Source organism: Cnephaeus nilssonii (genome assembly GCF_951640355.1).
Source record: "Cnephaeus nilssonii genome assembly, chromosome: 8".
NCBI classification, from domain to species: domain Eukaryota; kingdom Metazoa; phylum Chordata; class Mammalia; order Chiroptera; family Vespertilionidae; genus Cnephaeus; species Cnephaeus nilssonii.
In genome coordinates, this window is record NC_137079.1 from 101,094,596 (window position 1) to 101,115,002 (window position 20,407).

Sequence of the window (20,407 nt, forward strand, 5' to 3'; positions counted from 1 at the left end):
GCAAAAATGAGGAGACAAAGAAACAATCCCAAGAGGAAAGAAAAGGAGGAATTGCCAGGAAAGGAAGTAAATGAAATGCAGTCAAGCAATTTGTTAGAGAAAAAAATTAGAGTAATGGTTAGAAGGCTGCTCAAACATCTGGATGAGAAATTCACCAACATGTGTAAGAAACAAGAGAGAAATGAAGAATGACATAGCAGCAATAAAGAACAAAATGGAAGGATTCAACAATAGACTAGAAGAAGCTAATGATCAAATCAGCGAGTTAGAAGACAGGGTAGAAAAAACACTTAATCTGAACAGCAATTGGGGAAAAAAAGTTAAAAAGCAGGAGGAGTGTTTTAGGGAGCTTTGGGAATAGGTGAAACAAAGCAACATCCACATAACAGGGGTGCCAGAAGGAGAAGAAGCTGAGTAAGAAACAGAATACCTTTTGAAAAAATAATGAAGGCAATCCTCCCTGACTTGGTGAAGACAAAAGTCACACAAGCATAAAGAGTCCCAAAAAAGATGAACCCCCAAACATCCACACCAAGACATGTCATAATTAAAATGGCAAACGTTAACAACAAATAAAGAATCTTATGGGCAACAAGAGACAGAAAGTTACCTATAAGGGATCTCCCATTAGACTATCAAGTGATTTCTCAAAAGAAATACATCAGGGCCAAAAGGGAAGGGAATGAAGTATGAAAAGTAATAAAAAGCAAGGGACTAAATCTAAGAATACTCTATCCCAGTGGTCACCAACTGGTGATCTGTGGACCACTGGTGACCTGTGAGGTCCAAAAGGTTGGTGACTGCTGGTTTAAGGAAACTTTTGGAGCAGCAGTTGCCACTGGTGGTCCATGAGGTTCGAAAGGCTGGTGACCACTGCTCTATCCAGTAAGGCTTTCATTCAAAACCAAAGGTGAAATCAGGAGCTTCGCAGAAAACAACAGGCTAAGGGGGTTTATTACTACCAAACCAGCAATGGAAGAAATCCTAAAGGGACTGCTCTAGGTAGAAGGAATAGACAGGGAGAAAAACAGACATAAAGAATAAAAATGGAAACAAACAAGTACCGTTCAATAATAACCTTAAACATAAATGGTTTAAATGCTCCAATCAAAAGATATAGGGTGGCTGAGTAGATAAGAACACATGACCCATATGCTATCTACAAGAGATCCACCTCAGAACACAGGACTCACACAGACTGAAAGTGAAGGTATGGGGAAAAATTTTTTCAGGCAAATGGAAAAAAAAAAAAAGCTGGGGTAGCAATACTTATATCTGACAAATTAGATCTACAAGTGTTGGCCATAACAAGAGATAAGGAAGGCTACTTCATAATACTAAAGGGAGCAATTCAATAAGAGGATATAACTCTGGAAAATATATATGCACCCAATACAGGAGCACCCAAATACATAAAAAATGTTCTGGAAGATATCAAGGGAGAGTTTGACAACAATACAATGATAGTAGGGAACTTTAAGACCCCATTGACATCACTGGATAAATCTTGTAGACAATAAATCAACAAGGAAACAGCAATCCTAAATGACTCACTAGATCAAATGGAACTAATTGACATCTTCAGAACATTCCACCCCAAAGCTATGGAATATATATTCTTCTCAAGTGTACACAGGACATTTTCAAAGATAGACCACATATTGGGACACAGGCAAAACCTCATCAAATTCAAAAAGATTGAAATCATATCAAACATCTTCTCAGATCACCATGGCATAAAATTAGAAATCAACTATAATAAAACAATCAAAAACAATTAAACACATAGAGACTAAATAGCATGCTATTAAACAATGATTGGGTTACCAAAGAGATAAAAGAATAAATAAAAAACATCCTGGGGAAAAAATGACAATGAAAACACAACAAGCCCAAATCTATGGGACACAGTGAAAGCAAACCTGAGAGGGAGGTTCATAGCACTACAGGCCTACCTTAAAAATCAAGAAAAACTGGAAATTAGTTATCCAACCCTACAACTTAAAGAATTAGAAAGAGAGTAACAAGAAAAGCCCAGAGTAAGTAGAGGGAAGGAAGCAATAAAGATCAGAGCAATAAATGACACAGAGACAAAAAAAAATAGAACCAAGAGCTGGTTCTTTGAAAAGATAAACAAGATTGAAAAACTTGTAGCCAGTCTCACCAAGAAACAAAGAGAGAGGGTGCAAATTTTTTTTAAAAATCAGAAATGAAAGAGGTGAACTAACAGCTGACCCCACAGAAATACAAAGGATTGTAAAAAAATATATACGAACAACTCTATTCCAATAACCTGGACAGCAATGACCAAATGGACATATTCCTAGAAAAATACAGTCTTCCAAAACTTAATCAAGAAGAATCCGAAAATCTGAATAGGTCAATAACTACTGATGAAATTGAAGGGATAATCAAAATACTTCCAGCAAACAAGAGACCTGCTCTGGATGGCATCACCGGGGGAGTTTCACCAAAAATTCAGAGAAGAACTAACACTTGTCATTTTCAGTCTATTCCAAAAAATTCAAAAGGCAGAAACACTTCCAAGCTCTTTCTATGAAGCCAGCATTACCTTAATCCCAAAACCAGATAAATACACGACAAAGAAAGAGAATTACAGGCCAATATACATGATGAACATAGATGCCAAAATCCTTAACAAAATTCTAGCTAATCTGATCCAGCATTACATTAGAAAGATAATATACACCATGAATAAGTGGGATTTATTCCAGAGATGCAATAAAGGTACAATATCCTCAAATCAATACACGTGATATATCACATAAACGAATTGAAAGACAAAAATCACCTGATCAAATCAATTGATGCAGAAAAAGGATTTGACAAAATCTGATTTTTTTCTCTGACAAATTGCTTGACTGTATTTCATTTACTTCCTTTCCTGGCAATTCCTCCTTTTCTTTCCTCTTGGGATTGTTTCTTTGTCTCCTCATTTTTGCTATCATTTTGTATTTGTTTTTATGTAATGTGATTTGCTGTCTCTTTTTGTGGGGGGGTAGGAGGGGAATTTATTTATTTATTTTTTTACTAATTCTACATATGTTTCCATTTCCCCCCCATTAACACCCTCCATCCCACCTCTGCCCCCAGGCCCTCACTGCTCCATTGTCTATGTCCATGAACCATACATATATGCATACAAGGTCTTTTGTTTGATTACCCCAACCCTCCTTCCCTCAGAGATTCCCCACTCTGTTCCATGCTTCCATGTCTCTGGATTCAGTCCGCTCATCAGATTATTTTGTTACTTAGATTCCACATATGAGTGAGATCATGTGATGATTGTCCTTCTCTGACTGGCTTATTTCCCTTAGCTTGATACACTCTAGGTCCCATAATTCTGTCTCAAAGGGTAACAGATTCTTCTTTTTTATTGCTGCATTGTATTCCACAGTATAAATGTACCATAGCATTTTTATCTACTCATATACTGATGAGCACTTGGGCTGTGTCAAGATCTTAGCTATTGTGAATTGTGATGCTATGGACATAGGGGTGCATACATTTTTTTCTGACTGGTATTTCAGGTTTCTTAGGATGTATTCCTAAAAGTGGGATCAAAAAATGACAAGTGCTGGTGAGGATGTGGAGACTCTACAGGCCTATATCCCATTCAAAGCTAAAATGCTGTTATTACCAGGTTGCAACTCATGGCTCCTTTCTCTGTCATTCTCATGAGTTCTTTTCACCATTATCCATTATTTAAAATGTACCACAGGACCCACATATATGTTTTAAAATATACTATACTAGAGGCCCAGTGCATGAAATTCATGCATGGGTAGGGTCCCTAGTGACTGCCAGTGCTGGCTGGGGCCTCCCTTCACCAGCTGCTGGCTGCCAGCTGAAGCCTTCCTTCATTCTGCACTGCCCCCTGGTGGTCAGCATGTCATAGCGAGTGATTGAACTCCCGCTTGGTCAAACTCCTGAGGGAACACTGCATATTAGGCATATATATATATATATATATATATATATATATATATATATATGTTTTCAATATGTTCTAAAAATCCATGCAGCATAACTATTATTGCTCGTCTCACATTCGGTTCTTATAAGTATATTTTTAGTAACACATGATCTCACTCATCTAGGGGAAATGATGAACAACATAGACTGATGAACAACAACAGAACCAGAAACAAGGAGGCATCGATTGGACTATCGGGCCTCAGAGGGAGGATAGGGGAGGGTGGGGGTAGGGGGGAGAGATCAACCAAAGGACTTGTGTGCATGCATACGAGCCTAACCAGTGGTTAAGTTCAACAGGGGGTTGGGGCATCCATGGGGAGGGGTGGGGGATGGGAATGGGGGGATGAGGACAAATATGTGACACCTTAATCAATAAAGAAATTTAAAAAAATGAGATAGTGTTAACAGAAGCGTGTCATAGAACTTAAAGCAAGATAAATTTCATTTCAAAGGGTTCAGTCATTAGAGGCTTCTGAAAAGTTGAGTATTATACATTTGAAAAGTGTCAAAATGTATCTGGCAACTAGCAAGAAATGACTGACCTGAAGGAAAAAAAATTATTACGTTGATGGAGATAAACACCATGTTAGAGTAAATGGGAGATGAGCTTAAAATTACAGAATAAAGAAAATCAGCCTGGCTGGTGTGACTCAGTGGTTGGGCTTCTGCTCATGAGCCAAAGGTCACAGTTCATTCCCAATCAGGGCACATGCCTGGGTTGCAGGCTCCATCCCCAGTGCGGGGGGTGGAGGGGGTATGTGGGAGGCAGCCAATAGATGATATTTCTCTCTCATTGATGTTTCTATCAATCTATCCCTTTCCCTTCCTCTCTCTTTAAAAATAAAAACATATTTTAAAACAATTTTGGCAAGGGAACTTATATAACAGTCTATATTTTATTTTTTAAATATAGTTTTACTTATTTCACTTAACTGCCAAATTTTTATTTTTTATGTGTTTTGTGTAGCACAATGAATTACTAAATTCACAAAACATTTCAGTCAATATGTGGTATTTTGGGTATAAAACATGCAACTACTGGAATGTTCGTATAATATCCTGCTTAAGGGAAGTTGAAAAGTCTGAAATTCAGAATGGTAACAAAAATCAGAGCATTATATTTTTATATGCAGTATATATTATGACAAATATTATTGAGCTAATATATCATACAAATAGAAAGAAAAAGTATTCAAATTGGAGTGTGAATAACTTATCCAGAAAAATGCTGTTTCATATCAGACTCAGAAGAAGTAAAAATGTAACTGAAGATGTATAGTGACTTTTTGTACAGATGCTCCTCAACTTACAATGGGGTTACATCTCAGTGAACTCTATCCTAAGTTGAAAATATTGACTGGAAAATGCACTCAATACACCTAACCTACCAAACATTGTATCTTAGCCTAGCCTACCTTAATTGTGCTCAAAATATTTACCTTAGCATATAGCTGTGCAGTTATTTTGAGTTTTTTTCTTCATCAGAAGCAGGAGACACAGATGTGCATTTTGTAGACATGATAGGATGTAACACACAAAACACAATATCAAAAAAAAAAAAAAGCAATGCAGTACACTCTAGAGTATTGGTTGTTTAGCCTCATGTTGGAGTGGCTGACCCAGACTGAGGCTCACTGCCACTGTCTTGCATCATGCGAGAGTGTTATGCCATAGGGTTTCTATTGAATGTACCATTGTAGAGTTGAAAATCTTTTTTTTTTTAATATATTTTATTGATTTTTCACAGAGAGGAAGGGAGAGGGATAGAGAGCTAGAAACATAGATGAGAGAGAGACATCGACCAGCTGCCCCCCGCACACCCCCCACCGGGGACGTACCCGCAACCAATGTACATGCCCCTGACCGGAATCGAACCCGGGACCCTCCAGTCCGCAGACCAACGCTCTATCCACTGAGCCAAACCGGTTTCGGCTAGAGTTGAAAATCTTAAGTTCAATCAATCAGTCAGGGAACATCTGTGTGTTAATTAGATAATTGTGGTTCTCACACCTAATGACAATTTTTAAAAAAATATTCTTGGGATTGATGTGAAGATTAGGTCTCTCCACTGTTTTGTTTTTTTAATTCTCTAACACATTTAGGGAAGATAACTTTCACATTAATTAAATATTCACATCATTTTTTGCCATCACTTCCCACATCTCCTCTGGTTACGAAATTTAACTTGGTGGAGCAGTCAGTTCACTTCTGGTGTATGTGTTATAAAGGGGGCATTAAATTATATTATTTCGTGGCAATAAACATCTTTCCCCCTTCAGAAAGTTCATTCTGAAAGTGCAGGACTAGGAGCAGGCTTTTATTTCCACATTTTAGGTCAAGATATTTTCTCAACTGAGTCCCCTGTTCTTTCACTGACTTTCTATTCAGTAGCAATTCCATTGTCACTGATAAGTATGTCAGCTTAGAAACTATCAGCCTCTTTAGCACCTTCTCTCACTATTGCATTTGTATATCACAATTTTAAAATGTTAAACTTTATTTTTGTCATCCTATTAAATGTATTTCTATATATCTAGAAAGACAAGTTTATGTATTGAAAAATAATCTTCCTTACTCTTTTAAGGTTTTTTTTTTTGCCATCTCGCTCTCTCTATCTTCTTTCTCTCTCTTTTATTATTCCACTGTAAATATTTAAATTTTATTTACTTAATGTACTTAAAATTTAAATATATTTCAAAACCATCTAGCCTTCCCAATGTGAATTCTTATATTTTTCAAATTTACTAAATTGGAAGAGGGCATTACAGTTAATAAAAGATCCTTCTTGCTCTGGCTGGTTTGCATTGGTGGATAGAGTGTTGACCTGTGGATGAAGGGTCCTGGGTTCAATTCTAGTCAGGGGCACATGCCTGGGTTGCGGACTTGGTCCACAGTCGGGGGGGGGGGGGGGCGTGCAGGAGGCAGCCAGTCAGTGGTTCTCTCTCATCATTGATGTTTTTAGCACTTTCTCCCTCTCCCTTTCTCTCTGAAATCAATAAAAATATAATTTAAAAAAGATCCTTCTTAGCACTAACTCTTTGGTTCATCCACTCATTCCTTTGTGGGTATTGTTTACCTCACTTAATGGATGGATAAACAGTATCTAATTAATGTCTCATGCCCAGTTCACATCTTAACAGTCTTGATTAGAAATGTTGTGTGTGTTTTTTTCAGTCTATCACTCTTTTAAAAATTTACTTATGAAATTTACTTTTGCGGCAGTTATATAGAATAAATTAAATATATTTTAATAAATCTAATTTATCATTATCTGCCCCTTCCCCTCCCACAAGGTCTCAGTAGCTTCTATGTTGTTCACCAATCCCTTCATTGTCACTGACATCCTGCACTTGGAAATGAGAAGTCAAATGCTGTTTATTACCTAATTCTTTATTTAATACTATTTTAATAAAATAAAATAAAGTAGAATGAATATAATAGTTGCATCCTCTAGGTGACTCCTAATCTTGTTGGAGTCACAATTCACATGAAGTTCTGATACTGCATATGTGTGTGTTCATACTTTCATTTTAACCTATATTTTGGGTAAGCTGTATTCAATCATTAGTCTTACACAAAAACATTGGTAAGAAACCTCAAATTCAACTCTAAAAAATGGTATATTCATATATTTTTCCAACAGCAATGGTTAAAAACAATGTGAGGTAGTGAAGAAGAATGTATACTGCCAAAATCTATCTATCTATATAAAAACCTAAGCGACCTATCACAACCGAACGGATGACCGAACAGGCTGCATGGGGCTACCAGGCTGGTAGGGGGGTTAGTGAGGGACAAACAAATGACCGAGTAGCAGGCTGTGTGGGGCAACCAGGCCAACAGGGGGGTTAGTGAGGGGTGACCAAATGACTGAGCAACAGGCTGCATTGGGCGGCCAGGCCTGCAGGGGAGGCAGTTGGAGGTGACCAGGCTGGTGTGGGCGCAGTTGGGGGTGACCAGGCCAGCAGGGGTGCAGTTAGGGGCGATTAGGCCGGCAGGCAGGTGAGCAGTTAGGAGCCAGTGGTCCCAGATTGTGAGAGGGATGACCCGGATTGGAGAGGTCTGAAGAAATGGTTGGGCTGAAGAAATGTCCTCCATGCACAAATTTTATGCACTGTGCCTTTAGTATATATATAAAAGCCTAAGTGACCCAACAGCCGAACAACTGGTCGACCGGTTGCTATGATGCACACTGACCACCAGGGGGCAGATGCTCAATGCAGGAGCTGCCCCCTGGTGGTGAGTGCGCTACCATAACCAACCTCCCATGGCTGGCCAACCTCCCTTGGACCCTCCCCGCTGGCTGACCGGCCCTGATTGGCCCCAACTGGGACTGGGCAAGATGGCCCCAATCAGCCCCAAACACCGGCCAAGCTGAGGGACTACACCCATGCACGAATTCGTGCACTGGGCCTCTTGTAGAAAATAAATGCCAGTTATTATCATTATTAAGTATGTACCATTGTACTCCTGATAAAATTAGAAGTGAAGCCCAGAATGGTGATCTCATATACTCTTAAGGATGCTGGCATAGAGTGGGAAAAGAAGACCTGGAGAAGCTGGTGACAGCTGTCACTTTAAGGCAAATATTTTAATGTTACCACTGATACATAAGTGGGGCATTCAGGATCAGAAAATTAAAATGAGATATCCTATATAATAAAGAGATAATATGCAAATTGACCCTCACATCACAAGATGGCCGCCACAAGATGGACACCCCCACATTGTCACAAGATTGCCGCCCCCATGTTGGCACAAGATGACCACCAAAAGATGGCCACCCCCACATCATCACAAGATGGCCACCCCCACATTGTCACAAGATGGCTGGCAGGGGAGGGCAGTTGGAGGCGATCATGCCAGCAGGGGAGCAGGTAGGTGTCAATCATGCTGGCAGGGGAGCAGTTAGGGGTCTATCAGGCTGGCAGGCAGAAGTGGTTAAGGGCAATCAGTTAGGCAGGCAGGTGAATTGTTAGGAACCAGCAGTTGGACATCTCCTGAGGGGTCCCAGATTGTAGAGGGTGCAGGCTGGGCTGAGGGACACCCCCCCCAGTGCACGAATTTTGTGCACCAGGCCTCTAGTCCTACCTAATAAAAGAATAATATGCAAATCAACCATCACTCTGCTACACCCACAAGCCACGCCCACCAGCCAATCAGTGCGAGTATGCAAATTAACCCCAACCACAGAGAGCAGGAGGGAGGCTTGGGTTTCCCCAGCAATAGTGAAAGCCAAGCTTTCTGCACACCCTGGTGGGACCAGGCCTCCACTCAAGAATACCAAGTTTCAATTATAGAAGATAAATCCCAAGAAAAATGGCGGCATCCACAGAGCTGGAGAGAGCAGGCTAGGGTTGCCCCTGGTGACTGAGGAAGCCAAGCTTTCAACCTGCCCTGGCCGGCCTAGGCCTCCGCTTAAGGCTACAAAGTTTCAATTATAGAAGGTAAACAAATCCAAATTGAAATGGCGGCAGCCACAGAGCGAGCAGAAGGCTTGGCTTTGCACTAGGCTACAAAGTTTCAATTGTAGAAGGTAAACAAATCCAAACAGAAATGGCTGCTGGCCACGGAGTGAGCAGGAGTCTTGGCTCTGCTCCAGGCTACAAAGTTTCAATTGTAGAAGAAAAATATATCCCAGATACCAGGGCCTTCGCTTGGGTCACCGGGGGGCATGGCCAGCTTGCAAACCACCACAGGCCCCTTGCCCAGGCTTCCCCTCACACCAAGGGAACCCCCACCCTGATCTGGGACACCCTTCAGGGCAAACCAGCTGGCCCCCACCCATGCACCAGGCCTCTATCCTATCTAATAAAAGAGTAATATGCAGATTGACCATCACTCCAACACACAAGATCAAGATAGCTGCCCCCATGTGGTCAAAGATCCTGCCCCCATGTGGACACAAGATGGCCACCACAAGATGGCCAGCAGGGGAGGGCATTTGGGAGGGACCAGGCCTGCAAGGGAGTGCAGTTGGGGGCAATCAAGCCTGCAGGGGAGGGCAGTTAGGGGTGACCAGGTCAGCAGAGGAGGGAAGTTGGGGGCAAACAGGCTGGCAGGGGAACAGTTAGACATCAATCAGGCTGGCAGGGCAGTGGTTAGGGGGTGATCAGGCTGGCAGACAAAAGTGTTTAGGGGCAATCAGGAAGGCAGGCAGGTGAGCAGTTGGGAGCCAGCAGTCCTGGATTGTGAGAGGGATGTCCCACTGCCCATGTAGGGCAGTGGGACATGGGCAGTGGGACATCCCTCAAGGGTTCCCAGATTGGAGAGGGTGCAGTCTGGGCTGAGGGACACCCCCCCCGTGCACGAATTTTGTGCACCGGGCCTCTAGTATAACATCATAATAGTCTTGATTTATTGAAGTTTTAACTATACTAGAAGAAGAAGAAATTATCCTTTTCATCTAATAATATAAATTCTATTTCTATTATTCTAGTGAGTTAAAGCACTGCCAAAATAATAAAAATTATATTCACACTTCAAGCAAGTATTTTGCATATAAAAGTGAATACATTTAAACACTAGCATTACTGTTTACTTTCCTCTAAAATTTAATTTTTCCTTTTCTTTAAAATATTGGCATTTAAGGATTTCACAGCATACCCTGTGTGCAATTGTGAAAATGAGTTTATATCATGCTGTGTAGTTGGCCATATTATACATTTAAAATACCAAGACTAATAAAATACTTGAGAAAAATTTTCAAGATTATTGGATTCCCACTTTTAGCTTAGTCTATAAAGTCACCTTAATAAAATAGTTAATCTGATAGGCCAGAAAGGAGCAAATTGTAAAATAACAGTTTTGGATATTAGTTCCTGAACCTAGGCTTTTAAGAAATCATGATGAATAATTTAGATACCAAAAGGTAAAACTTAACTGCTTTTTTAAAAAATATATATTTTATTGATTTTTTACAGAGAGGAAGAGAGAGGGATAGAGAGTTAGAAACATCGATCAGCTGCCTCTTGCACACCCCCTACTGGGGATGTGCCCGCAACCAAGGTACATGCCCTTGACCAGAATCGAACCTGGGACCTTTCAGTCCGCAGGCCGACGCTCTATCCACTGAGCCAAACCGGTTTCGGCAAAACTTAACTGCTTGATAACAGAAACTACTATTAGAGTTACCATGTAAACAATGCATAATTTCCCAAATAAAAGCATTACATTAAATACAATCACATGTGTTAATGCAACATATGTTTAATCTATAGTTAAAGCATTATTAACCTCAAGTTAACTTACTCATAAAATATTTGATCTAAAAAGATCAGTTAAGATGAATATGCATGCTCAAGTACCTATAATGCTCCATTCATATTAATTTAATATGGTGTTTGTAAATAAACATGTGACTTGTATATAAAAGACATAGAGTAATAAAATAGTTTAGTTCATGAGTATGAAATCAAGGACTAACAATTATAAAAAAAGTATATTCAAATTATAATACATATTTCTGTAAATTTATGACATCAACGTAATATTAAATCAATATAGTTATCAGCAACTTTTTTTCTTATTACTCTCTTTTAAGGTGATCTTTTATTTTAAATAATTTTCTCATCTTCAACTATATTTTTACTATCACTTTCAAATAATACATTTTATAATGAATATATTACTGCCTTGTGGTTTATTGTTTCATGATCTAGAGGTAATAGAATGTTTTAAAATAGAAGTTCATAATGAATTATCTCTCTGTTTAATCCTTTTCTAAATCCTTCCTTTGAACATTGGATTGTCTGAGCTCATCTTGATCATTAATATATTGAGTACATATTCTTTCCTTTTCAGTGAACTTACTTATAAAAATAAAATTATGCTCAGTATAAAATTTTATTGACATTGGTATCATTAATTCACTTTAACACTGATGTCAATACTTACTAATATTAAAAATAGATTACATACAAAAAGAATGTATGGCCAAGATAGTGATATTCATACTCTCACCAGCATCTCCATGATTAGCAAAATTGACAGTGAATAATATATTTGAGTATCCTTGGTGAGTCTCAGAGATATAGCCTCTGATTTTCAAGGTTTTCTGCTAAAATTATACATATTTATGATAAATTTTATAAATAACTTGCAAAACTGGGTAGGCACGTCTTTTGACAAATGTCACCCACAAAGTAACTTTTTTTTTTTGGTGTCAGCTTTATTGATACATAATTCACATACCATAAAAGTCACCCATTAACGAGTACATTTCAATGGTTTTTAGTATATTCCTAGAATTATTTAACTATCATTGAAATCAATTTTAGAACAGTTTTACCACCCCCCAAAGAAACCTTGTACCCTTTAGCTGTACCCTTCCCCCTACCTTCCCTCACCTCCAGCCATAGGCAACCACTAACCTTTCTTTCTCTCTAGATTTGCTATAGATATGCTTTCTCTATAGATACAGTTCTAGATATCCTAAATAATAAAGAGCTAATATGTGCCCTGGCTGGTTTGGCTCAGTGGATAGAGTGTCAGCCTGTAGACTGAAGGGTCCCAGGTTTGATTCTGGCCAAAGGGCACATGCCCGGGGTTGCGGGCTCAATCCCTAGTAGGGGGCGTGCAGGAGGCAGCTGATCAATGATTCTCTCTCATCATTGATGTTTCTAACTCTCTATCCCTCTCCCTTTCTCTCTGAAATCAATAAAGAAATATATTTTTAAAAATCTACACTAATAAAAGAGGAACATGCAAATTAACCATCCCTCGGCTACGCCCATCAGCCAATCGGAGGGAATATGCAAATTAGAAGGAGAAAGATGGCGGCTGCCCAGCTGCTCCAGGCGTGGAGTGTCTGGGCGGGGCAGGACGCCTGCTATGAGAGGGAGGGCAGGGGGTGAAGGGATCTACAGGAGGGGCCACAGCAAAGACGAAGACTGCAGACTCCAGAGTCTGCAGCAAAGACGAAGACAGCAATCTGCAGCAAAGATGGCAGACTCTGGCTGGAGTCTGCAGCAAAGACGAAGACAGCAGACTCTGGCCCGAGCGAAGGCCTGGGTTCCAGGTGCCGGAGGAAAACCGGTGCTGGAAGCCAAGGGAAGGAAGGCCTATTGCACGAATCTCTTTGTGCAATGGGACTCTAGTAATAATAATAAAGAGCTAATATGCAAATGGTCATCACGCCCTCATACCCTTGTGCCCTCGCGCCCTCTCGCGCCGGGGCCGGGGGACCTGAGGCCAGGCCTGGGGACCTGAAGCCATGCCCCCGACCCAGGCACTGGGGCCAGGGGACCTGAGGCTGCAAGGGGGATCTGAGGCCACGCTCCCCGCCCGGCGGGGCTTGACGGGGGACCTGAGGCTGCGCCCTGTGCCCTGCGGGGCTTGACAGGGGTGGGGCCGGCTGGGTCTGGGTCTCGTGTGACTTCGAGGCATGCACGGGTGTGTGGGGACTTGACTCTGGATCCCATGGCATGCCCTAGACTCTGACAGGAGGAAGATTTTCATATACATTTTACTAATTTTCTTTCATCTCTGACACTTCTATATAGAGAAAGGGCAAATAGCAATATTAAAACATTTCCTCTAATTAATTCCCTTTTAATATGCACGAATTTTGTGTACCAAGCCACTAGTTTCATGTAAATGAAATCATATAGTATGTCATCCATTATTACAGGCATCTTTCACTTGTAGTGTTTTCAAGATTATCCATGTTATAGTAGGTATCAGTACTACATTCCCTTTTATTATCAAATAATATTCTGTTGTTAGGATTGTCACGTCAAAGTAACTTTTTAAAATAAGTTGCAAATACTTCTTTTTATTCCTCTTAGATTAGGACTTTGCAACTAGTGTTTGCAGATAGTTGAATACTTAGTAAGTCCATTTCTATTGTTTACAGGGAAAAACTTCACTATTGTTACTTAATAATAATGGCATCATTATTGTTATTAACATAATTGTGAGATAAGCCTTGAATTAAAAAGTATACTAACACTAATCATTGTGGGTTTTTTGTTTGTTTGTTTGTTTTTGTTTGCAATTTCAGAGTCAAAAAGAAATAGCATGGCATGAAACATGGCTCAGTTCTACTACAAAAGAAATGTTAATGCCCCTTACAGAGACCGAATCCCTCTAAGGATAGTTCGAGCAGAATCAGAACTCTCACCATCAGAAAAAGCCTACTTAAATGCTGTGGAAAAGGGAGATTATGCAAGTGTCAAGAGAGCCCTAGAGGAAGCTGAAATTTATTTTAAGATAAATATTAATTGCATTGATCCTCTTGGAAGAACTGCTCTCCTAATTGCAATTGAAAATGAGAACTTGGAGCTCATTGAACTACTCTTAAGCTTTAATGTCTATGTTGGCGATGCTCTATTACATGCAATCAGGAAAGAAGTTGTTGGAGCTGTTGAGCTGTTATTGAACCACAAAAAGCCAAGTGGAGAAAAGCAGGTATGTGGAAAAATATTGTTTCTAATTTATTTTACTTGCAGAAGGTTTCTATGTGTGTTCACATGCCCTCAAATACTAATAGAAGCATTGAAATCAGAATTATTTTGCTAGAAAACTGTTAAACACACAGTTCATATCCTCCAACAGTTACTGCCACCACCAGTTGCACCACTTACCCTGGCAAATCAGACATTTAGTGAGAATCAAAGCAAAACAAAGTAACCCATGTTGGCTTTCTCTACATTGGAAACATTTCTATGTTGTGTTCAACACAGAATGTTGTTTGGGACTTACTGTGTATATGTGGGTATTTTTCCTGTTGCCTTTCATTTTCTGACATTCAACAGTAGCAGGCTTGCCCATTTTGAGATTCTGTATCTCACTGAAAAAGTGAATTGCATCATCAAAGTTTGATATTGTTCTTTAGCAGACTCCCGTGGATCCTCTTAAATTGAGACTCGGTTTTTAAAAAAAGTTTACTAGAGCCCTAGCCGGTTTTCACAGTGGTTAGAGCACCGGCCTAGGGACCAAAGGATCCCGGGTTCGATTCTAGTCAAGAGCATGTGCCAGTGTTGCAGGCTTCTCCTCTGTCCTAGCTCTGATCAGGGCACATGCAGGAGGCAACCAATCGATGTGTTTCTCTCATAGAGATGTTTCTCTCTGTCTTTCCCTCTCTCTTCTACTCTCTCTAAAATCAGTGGAAAATATCTTCAGGTGAGGATTAAAAAAAAAGTTTACTAGAAAATGACTATAAATTTAATATCAAATTTATTAGTGACAAAATTATAAGCTGCATCTTAATATCATCAGAAGAAAATAAATTAAAATGGCACAAAATGTGGTTTTCTTTTCCCTCATTGTCTCCCTCTTTTTACCACTAAGGAAGTAGAGAAATCATAGACAGAAACAAATAAGGAATCTGTTTCTGTCTGTCTAGAGTAGACCCTTCCCTTTGTTATTGCCTTGTATCTAAATTGTCTGTTTTATCTTCCTTTCACACTGAACTCGTCAACTCCCTGCATCAAGTTTATCTCACTAATTAAAAAGACATTGAACCTACTACAGTAGCTTAAATATGTCTTTTAAAGTAAAATCTTACTAAATGTGTGTGTGTTTTGACATCTCTAGCAATTTCTTCCCTTTTTGTTACAATGCACAAATCTCTATTTCTGCAAATGATAGACTGTTAGGAGATGTTATATATTTTTAAAGCAGTGATTTTCAACCAGCGTATGCCACAAGAATTTTTACAACACACAATACTTGACTATTTAGTCATGGGCAATGACCTCTTTTTCCTTAGATTATAAAATTTTTTAAGAAAATGACAACAGCCAACACAACAATAGCCTTCTGGTGTGAATACCCTCTTTTGAATAATAAATATATAGGTCATATAATAGAGTTGCATCTTATTGGTCTTGTCACATAATAAGAGGTCCCTGGTTCAATTCCTAGTCAGGGCACATGCCAGGGCTTCTGCTGGATACCCACTAGGGGGCATGCAGGAGGCAGCCTATAGATGTTAATGTTTCTCTATCCATGTTTCTCTCTCTCTTTCCCTTTCTCTATCTCTCTAAAAGTCAATAAATTCTTAACTGGTTTGGCTCAGTGAATATAGCATTGGCCTGTGGACTGAAGGGTCCCAGGTTCGATTCTGAACAAGGGCATGTACCTCGATGGCTCAATCCCCGGGTGAGTGCAGAAGGCAACCACTCGATGTGTCTCTCTCACATCAATGTTTCTCTTTATCTGTGTCTTCCCCTCCCTTTCCACTCTCTCTAAAAATCAATGGAAAAATATCCTTTGGTGAGGAATAAGAAAACAAAACAAAAATCAATAAAACATTTTTTAAAGATACCTAATTACAATTATTATTTATTGTAAATCAATCAAAATCATATATATCTTTATCAGATCAGCAAAATATATATTTTTTGGTTTGTCACAGTGTAGGAATCCCTTTCCACGTCCCGCGTGGTCCAGGGTTCCGGTTCAGGGTTCGAGTTCTGGAGAAGGGCCGCACACAAATGAATGGAGACTTGAAGAAATTCAATTTGGTGAAATGGGGGGCCAGGCGGTAGTCCACCTCTAGTGGGAGAACTACCCCCTGCTCTGGCTCTGCCATCCCTTTTATTGAGGCTTTGGGGAAAACATCTTAGTCAAGATAAACAGAAATATACATGTAGCCCTTAGGCAGGAAATAACAAAAACTTAATGGGACAAACCAAGGTGGAAGCTGCTTCAGCTAACAATATCTCAACTAAAGGGTGAGTGGTTAGAGCAATTAAGGTTGTTGACCAGCCTTCCTGGCTTCCTGTCAACATCTCTCCTTTAGTGACACTGATTGGTTTCCGGCATCTCCCCCGTTTTCTTTCCTTAAAAAATCTTGCATATGCAGACTAGAAATAAACATATAAGAACAAAAAATGAGACAAGCAACAATGGCTATGCTGAGAGTCTAATGAAATCAGTCTGCAGTAAGTTTCTTTCTGGGCCAACAGTTTTTGAATCCCAGTTTCAATGTCCAACAGTCTTTTGAGAACATGTCAGCAATGGTATCTGGATGGTGGACAGATGGTGGTAATGCAGGTCCGACCTCTGGTTTGGTCCTGGGCAACCTGCAGCGACGCACAGCTGCTGACTGCTAGCATGGCAAGGTGTCGTCAGCGTCTTCCATCTCTGGACTGCTTCTCTTCTGTCTTTGTGGCTGGAGCATTCCTGTCAATTCCTCTCTGTTGCAGGAATCCACATGGTTTTGGAGTTGTGTTTTCTGAAAATATACAAACATATTCTCAACCAACAGTTAATAAAGGAATCCTTTCTATAAATTTTACTTGGGATCCTTTTTATTTTTGCCCAAACGATTTTCCTTTGGCTTATTCTGACACCAGGTGTGTTTTTTCATAGGTGTCCTGCTCTTACTATTACAAATGAAAATTAGTTTTCAAAGAAAAAAATTTTTTTTGGATGTTTTTCCTTAAATAATATTTTTCCACTATCCCCCCTTTTTTTGATTTAATTATTAGGAGGCTTTTGGAAAATTTTTATAATGCATTCTTGATCACTTTAAATTTTAAATTTTTGCACAAAAATATGACTGCTTTAAGGTTCATTACATGTTAAGCAATGTTACCATGAAATGAACTACCAAAAGTATTTTTAGTTAATACTGTAGAAACAGCTTTTTGTCCAGTATAATTTTTCTTGAATATTTACTTATTTCAATTAGCCAATTTAGATTAATCTGAAAACTTGACTATTTTACTGTCAAATTTAATACTCTAACAATAATCTTAGTTTACCCTGTAAATATTAATGCAAAGGATTATTTGCATCCTTGAGAAGGCTGTAAGCATTCCTGGTATTAGACTGGATTTAGATATAGGGCTGCTGCTGTCAGCCAAGTCTCTGTTGCCTGGGTCCCGATCTGAGCTGGACAAGTCTTTGTCGGCCACCTGGGTCCCGATCTGAGCTGGACATGGGAAGCGCGAAGCAGCTATGGGGCAGGAGACCTCCCTCAGAAGGGGCGAGTGTTCAAGCCCCTGCAATGTTGGGGGGGTGAGGATCTGTGCCCCACCTCTGTTGACCCCCAAGTTCTCTCCTGATGGCCCCTCTGCGACTGTGCCTGTCCCTTGAGGAATCTTACCCGTCTTTGACTAACCAGCCATCCTCCGGGGCCAAGCAGGGTGATGTGAGGTTCAGTTCTGTCTCCTTGGTAGCCTATGCCCCTATGGCCTCCATGCCCAGCACCTGCCTTGGGATCCCCTCGCCTGCTGGCGGGGCCCTGGCATTGATCACATATCTTGGGGAACCCAGGTTTCTTCTCCAGGGAGGGCCCAGCTCACGCCATTGTGCGAGAGACAGATCCATGGTACCAGTCACCATGAGGCTTCAACCTCAGCAGGAACAGAGAGCTCAGGCAACAGCTGTGGGCAATTGGATGGTGAGAAGAGGGTCCCTCTTGGCAAAAAGAGCAAGAAGGGCTAATATAGAATGCTCAAATGCCTTCCCAGGGGGCCTTCCACACAGTGGAAGGGATTAAATCCTTTCATCTGCTTTTAAATTGCTGCCAAACGTTCAAAGAATTAGTTTGTAAGTTTGTTTGGTATATGCTGTTGTAAAATATCAAAAATTATAATGTCATTGTAGAATAATATCATGTAAGGATTTTCTTTGCTCTAGGCCATGGCAATTCAATTTAAACTGTCTGTCAATTATTTAGTTACTTCGTTTTGCCCTTTTTGGGGCCAAAAACCTTCATAACATTTAAAGTATATTTATTAATTTTTATTTGATAAGGCTTTCCAGGCAATTTCAAGTATATTAGATCTGTTTTAAAAAGATTTCCTTTAAGAAGAGAGAGTAAATTTCTTGTATTATTCCGGGCCCTTGGAGCTTTCCAAGAATCATCTCTGTTAAGGCCTTGAAATTTGAACATGGTAAAAAACCATCAAATATATATATATCCATATATTATTTAAAGATTATAATATCTTTTATAATTATCTTAAAATATCAATTAGATTTTAAACTAGTTTTTACATAGAAAAATTTTGGTTGGGATCACAGAATTAATCCTCTTTTTTAATTAGACCAATAATAAGCAACTTATTTTGAATTCCTAATTATTAGAGAAAACACATTTTTTTTTCTCAAAAATAAGTTCTTATACCTTTAGGCATTTAATTACCACAACTATATTTTCTCCCAATTTAATTTGCACTTTGAACTTTTAAAGCTGGCAAGTCAAATATTTTTAGCATGTCCTAGATTAATAACACAATAACACTTTATATTTCTAAGAATAAATACAAGACATAATTAAGAGCTTCAATTCTGTCCTCTAGGTTTTTTATGAGGCAAATTTAAACTTTACTTTTCATTTGCCAGTGGCTCTGGAAAACCAGGTTTGGTTTATTCGAACGTAAATTACCATATTTCTTAGCATACTGGGAGAGTGGGCTTCCATATAGGATCTTCACTTGTTTCCCTTCCTTCCCCACCCCCTGCTTACTTTGGGGGAAGTTTCAGGAACAGATCTGGCCAAATTTCTTTTTAAGCTTAAAAGATAAAGACAAATCTCAAATTTTTCTTTCTTTTTCGCTTTCCAAAATAATAACTAGCACCCAATTTGGCCAAGATTTGCATTTCTCTGCTAGTTCTTTTATAATTTTTAAATAAAACTTTGAGTAACCTTACTTCGGGAAAGCAGCTAGCCTTGCCCTCTCCTGCCACCTTTGAATTTCTCCGCACCAGAAGCGGTTTCAGCAGTGGAGTTTTATTTCTTACTACAGATTTTAAACTCCAAATACAAACTAAGATTTTAATTTGAACAAGAAACCACATTCTTTAAGCATGCAAACCAAAAGTCTATAATAAAGTTTACTTTATATTTATAACCTAATTCTTCCCCATTAGCCTGGCTGAAAAAGACTTTCCCACCCTACTTACAGTTCCCGACTCTGCAGCTGGCCGTGGGCTTTTGTGTGCGGTGAACTTCCATCACCTTTTTCCGGTGAATTTTCCACACCTTTCCTCGGTGTACTTTTTCCTTCCTTCGCTCTTAGGCGAAAAATACCTTCTCCTCCAGAAGCCCCTCGGTAGGCGCCAGAATGTAGGAATCCCTTTCCACGTCCCACGTGGTCCAGGGTTCCGGTTCAGGGTTCGAGTTCTGGAGAAGGGCCGCACACAAATGAATGGAGACTTGAAGAAATTCAATTTGGTGAAATGGGGGGCCAGGCGGTAGTCCACCTCTAGTGGGAGAACTACCCCCTGCTCTGGCTCTGCCATCCCTTTTATTGAGGCTTTGGGGAAAACATCTTAGTCAAGATAAACAGAAATATACATGTAGCCCTTAGGCAGGAAATAACAAAAACTTAATGGGACAAACCAAGGTGGAAGCTGCTTCAGCTAACAATGTCTCAACTAAAGGGTGAGTGGTTAGAGCAATTAAGGTTGTTGACCAGCCTTCCTGGCTTCCTGTCAACATCTCTCT

The 20,407-nt window shown here is 39.7% G+C and overlaps 1 protein-coding gene across 1 annotated transcript in view; it reads left to right on the forward strand.

Annotated features, from left to right (window-relative positions):
- Window positions 1–20,407, forward strand: part of TRPC4 (transient receptor potential cation channel subfamily C member 4) — a gene marked incomplete at its 3' end in the record, with an annotated part of 376,713 nt that overhangs the window by 35,786 nt on the left and 320,520 nt on the right. The window contains exon 2 of the mRNA XM_079779004.1: window positions 14,003–14,409. Coding sequence (XP_079635130.1) covers window positions 14,032–14,409 — 378 coding nt within the window. The 5' untranslated portion in view covers window positions 14,003–14,031. The remainder of the gene's footprint in view (window positions 1–14,002; window positions 14,410–20,407) is intronic.